This window comes from Falco punctatus, assembly GCF_963210335.1.
Source record: "Falco punctatus genome assembly, chromosome: 1".
NCBI lineage: Eukaryota > Metazoa > Chordata > Aves > Falconiformes > Falconidae > Falco > Falco punctatus.
Genome location: NC_137580.1, coordinates 49,524,011 through 49,529,179, shown reverse-complemented (window position 1 = coordinate 49,529,179; position 5,169 = coordinate 49,524,011). Strand labels below are relative to the sequence as shown.

At 49.4% G+C, this 5,169-nt stretch overlaps 1 protein-coding gene across 7 annotated transcripts in view; it reads right to left on the bottom strand.

Annotated features, from left to right (window-relative positions):
- Positions 1-5,123, bottom strand: part of ABLIM2 (actin binding LIM protein family member 2) — a 145,803-nt gene extending 140,680 nt beyond the window's left edge. For 3 of the 7 annotated variants that reach the window (XM_080373467.1, XM_080373469.1, XM_080373471.1), the window contains exon 1: positions 3,860-5,120. In XM_080373467.1, the coding sequence (XP_080229593.1) occupies positions 3,860-3,875 (16 nt within the window). In that variant the 5' untranslated portion in view covers positions 3,876-5,120. Of the gene's footprint in view, positions 1-3,859 lie in introns of all 7 variants that reach the window. The other 4 variants (XM_080373464.1, XM_080373466.1, XM_080373468.1 and 1 more) reach the window with 3 other exon arrangements.
- Positions 5,124-5,169: the final 46 nt, after the last annotated feature.

Below are 5,169 nucleotides of genomic sequence, written 5' to 3'. Positions count from 1 at the left end.
ATTAAATATCTTGAGAAGGAAAACTGAAAGTATACTGACTTTAACATCATACTGAAATGTCAGTCAGATGTGTATAGATACTAGCCACGAAGGACACCCATTACTTGTACAGATGCTGCACTGCAAACAGGCAAGTTGGCAAGAAATAGACCTCGCTCAGAAAAAGCAGAACTAGCTAGCTTTCTAGAGATCTGCAACAGTGCTGAGGCAGCACACGAAGGCCCATGGCAGCCCGGAGTTACCAGCTGATGTGCCATCACCTGCTAATCTCTTCTGACCTATTTCATCTTCTCATATCTGTGCTATATGTCCTTATAATCCAAGAGCATTATGCCATTTAACAGATGTCGTCCGTTGAGCTAGAAATGCTTTTCTAAAGAGTAAACAAGAATCTTCAACCAAAAATCTTAAAGATACGGCCTTCTCCTTTTTACAGTCTAAGAAATTATATACAGTCTATGAAATTCAGCTTCACAGGAAGAAAATACCATCAGGAAATACATGTGATTGCTTATTTTTTCAGGGAAACATGGTTAAAATGGCAATGGAATTAAATAGTTCTACTTCTGTTTAATTACAAAACTTGGAGGACTGCATGTTATGATCTGCACACATTCATTAGCTGGAGAACTCCAAAGCAAATCAGCCTCTCGCTGCTCCTAGCTAGTAATTCAATGTGCTCTTCTACTAGTGCTCAAAATGAAGGGCTGAAAGTAAAACACTATCTAACTAAAAAATATACTACAGTCTGAAACAGTTGTACTACTGTCTCCAGAGACAATTCTTACCAGCATATTTACATGTGAACTTTGAAAAGGAATTACGCATCTCCCAGGCAGAGCAGGACCCTGCATGACCAACCTGCCTAACCTCTATTGTAACCAGAATCACTGTGTTCCTGCTCCATTTGGGCTGTGACACTCCATTAGCTGTTCTCTGATCCACGCAATCACATTTTCCCTCTAATATAATAGTTTAAAGACTAAATAGCTGTGTGAATTTGTGTCATGACATTTAATTTAATCTAATCTAATCTAATTCACCTAGTATGTAATTAGCTCTGCAATTCCTTCTTTTTTTTGTACTTAAACAATAGACACCATGTTACCCTATTTCTGGGAACTGACGGGAAACTCATTTTCTCAATCTCAAAATTTTTAACCTGCTCTGTCCTTCTTGCTATGATTTCAAGATGGAAAAGAACTGGACTGATAACCATACCATAAACTCTTAAAAGTACATTTAGAATCCTAACATCACAGCCATGCCATATAAATCTCATAGGTATAAAAAGCAGTGAATGGGCTTGCTCTTGTAACTAAGTTTCAGCCATGATCAATAGTAAATATATAGAAGGTGGCTGAGGAAAATCACATGTGGAAAAATTTAATGACAACATACACAATAATGTATTTGAGCTGTGTTTTACTGTGTCCCACAATCATATGCTTTCTAGATTTAAAATTATAGCACAAGTCTGCAGAATGACGGTTCAAAGTATGGACTACCGAGCCACTTTAAGTTATATTAACTGCATCTATATACTACAAACTAAATCACGTTTACCAAATATAAGCATTTCTGTATCTCACACCAAATCTTATGATTAAAATGGCAAGGCAGCATCACACACTGAAACCTTCTTGATACGGGCAGCTAATGATGTGTTGCACTGGCACAAGAGGGGACCCAGACTGCGTGAAGGTTTCTGGACTAACAAGCACAGATCTGTAACAGTTTACTTCATCTCAAGAGTAACAGGAAGAGCGGGAACTTCTCCTCGATTACCAAACTGTGCAGCAGCAATTCCCTGAACCTTACGTGGGGCTGATTTTAATACCACATTGCACCCTTGTTTCCTTTGCAGAACCAAAACCATTTTTCTGTTACAGTAAGCACCAAGCTCTGAATTACAGCCTTTCCATAGTAATTTTAGTGGCGATCTCTTGGAAACAGTGATTTTAGTCGAATTGTGGCATTAAATTTTCTGTACAATACTTGCCCCATTGATGTTAATGGAAAATTGTCATTGATTTTTCAGAGATGTGGGCTCCTCACATTTAATTTACCACAAAAGTTGATTGTAGTTGTTTACATAGTTCACATAGACATGCAAAATCAAACATCAAAGCCAAACCAATACTGTTAAAAGTGCCAGTTGTTCGTTCAAATGAGAGCTAAGAACTCTCAGGGGTTTTTTTCCACTCTCTTTTTTTTTCCCCAGGATGTTATTTTTATCTTGGCACTGTTCATTTTTGCCATTTCATTTACACCATGTTAGGTGCAATTACTGAGATAGAATTGTGTCAAAGTCTCCTCTGCACTAGGCTGTTATCTATTAACTTTTCTACCGGGTTTATAACTTTACAATCTTTTTAATTGGTGTTTTAAATATTGTAGATACACAACTTTGGACTCTAATATTCCCTCTACCAGATTCAGTTCTACCACTACAGAATTTAAATGTTTCACAGTATTTCATATTCTTCAGTTTGAAATCACAGACAGGTAACCAAGGACAGGATACTGTGGTGGAGTTTAATCATCTCCAGTGCAGGTGTCACTACCTGTGTTAAGCACCTCAATTCACTTTAAAGACAGGGAACAGACTCAGGATTTTCTAGCACACGACTCAAGATTGCCCTGCAACATGTGCTCGCGGCTCTCACCTGCACCACAGCCACCCGCCTGGGCCAGGGCGCTTCCCCTGCAAGCACCCGCATGCCAGGAGGAGATGACCAGCACACGGGGAAATACCCACACCTTCAACAGACACGAGGAAATGCTAAGGGAGGATTTTAGTTCAAGCCTCCAGCAGGTGCCTTGACCCAAGGTCTCGCACTGTTCTAACGGGGAGCTGGTCTCCCTCTTTGTTTGCCCTCACTCGGCTCGCTGAGAGGACAGGATATGATTAAGCATGTTGACATACAGAGCCACCACGTAATTGTAGCTATTCCACGTCTCCCTGTTGTTGTGGCAGAGGGTATATTTAGCAGCTAGTTACCCTCAGAAATGAAATATACAATCAACTCCCGAAGCCTCCTCCTTTCCCCTGGGAGAAATTTACAAATGCCCAACCCTGTATTTGCCTTAAAGATTGTAATATGTTGCGATCGACTGCACCCTGAAGTAACCACCCCCCACTGCCACACAATGCAGATAAACGCCGAATCGCTGGAAAACACAATTCCAAGTCAGTTCTCCAAATCTGCACGTATGGCAGGATACACCGCTTCTGTATTGGCGTGGGCAACTGGATCCCTCCGGGTGGCAATGCCAGCCAGGGCTCCATGGAACCTCTGCAATTGCCACCCCCACCCCCCCTCTATCACCACGGTACCTCGGGAGAGGCTGAGCCTTTGGCCCGAACACCCCCCGGCAGGCCGGGCGCGGAGGGGTGCAACAGCCCGCCAGCCCCCTCACCCACATGCCAGCCCCGGGGCCTGGGCCAGGCGCCCCCCGAGCCGTGCGGCGGGTACCGGCGGCGGCGGGGGCAGCACGGGGGGGCGCCTCCCGCTGCAGGCGGCCCAGCCCGGCCCGCGGGGCTCCTCGCCGGGGCTGCGGGCGACGCCCGGGGCGGCACCGCCGGAGCCCCCGCGCAGGGTCCCGCCGCCCCGACCGCCGCAGCTCCGACCGACCGCGCCTGCGGCAGCTGCCCTCGACATACGCGCACATCCACATACGCATATTGTATAGGGTGGCTTGGGGTCTTTTTTTTCAGGTTAGCAATTTCCAGCCGGCTCCCCCTGCCCGCACCCCGGTAAGCAGCATCACGGCAACGTGACGGACCCCGGCAGGGAAGCAGCAACGTCCCCTGAACGGAATACCGGGGTGCTCGGCTGCCCCCGCGCCCGCGTACCTGTGCCGGTGCTCATGGCGCGCAGAAGGGGCCGCGCCCGCCGCCGCCGCTCCCCGCCGCTCCCGCCGCCGCCGCCCGTCACCGCGCCCCCGCGGGCGGCACCATCCCCGCCCGCCGCCGCCGCGCAGCCCGCAGCGGGGCAGCCGCCGCCGCGCTCCGCCCCCGCCGGCAGGTGCCGCGCACCCACAGCCCCGGCGCTGCGCGGCGGGCACCTTGGGAAGTGTAGGCGGCTCCGCGCCCCGCGGACTACAACCCCCTCCGTGCCTTGCTGCGGCCGGGGGGAGGCTCCGGCCCCGCCGCTGCTGCGGGCAGAGCAGCTGCAGCCCCCCGCCGCCCGCAGAAAGTTCCCCGCTGCCGCGGCGAGGGCCGCAGCCTACGCTCACCGGCCCCGCCGGCTCTGCATCCAGTCCCCCCGTGCTCTGCGGGCGAGCTCTTCCTCCGCATTTTCCTGCCCCACTTGCGCTCGGTTTGTGCGATGCCCGAGCAAAGCACATTGGTGCACGGGTGCTTTCGCGTGTCCCCAAAACGCCCGGGAGTGTCGCTGAGGGTGTTCGCGCTGTTCCCGGGCTGCGCCGCGCAGGTGCTCGGCAGCGGGTCCGGCTGTTCGGGCGGGGCAGGTGCTGCTCTCTGGAGCAGGGGAGCTGTCACCCATCCTTCGTATTTGAAAGCAGAAGGCAATGGTTTATTCAAGGCAGCTTATTATTTCGACATTCTGAAAAATCTACTAAAGTTCTGGAAGAAATAATGTGTTTGTTTTTTTTTAAAAAAAAAAAAGAAAAAACAAAACCAACACCAAAACATGTTTTAACAAACCCAGCAGGAGCCGGGCGTAGTTACATAAGGGTGTTGCATTGCACAGCTCCGCTGGTGCTGACTTCAGGCGGGGTTCAGGGCAGCTTGGGGTTACAGAAACAGCATGAGGAAATAGGGGTGTGAAGACTTGCTTTGCATTTGTGTCAGTGCTTATTGTGCTCTTTTCCACCGACAGTTATCTAAAAGTTAAAACTTAACCAATAGTTGTAACCATAAAAACCGACAGAACTTTCCCACCCTGCACCAGCAATGCAGCCAGGTGAGCTCTGTAGCAGTGCTTAAGAGCCAGGGTTTGACAGGGCATTGCAACCCTCTGTGTCAGTATAGCAGTACAGTGTGGCTCTCATGTTGTTCACCTGATGTGCACTGAGAACCCCCAGAGATATCGTTGCCATCGGGAAGGATGTGGACCTGTGCTCAGAGCAGCTGCACAGGATCTGACAATCCAATCCAATGTCCCTGCTGAGGGGACCTCCCGAGCCAGATGTGTATTCTTT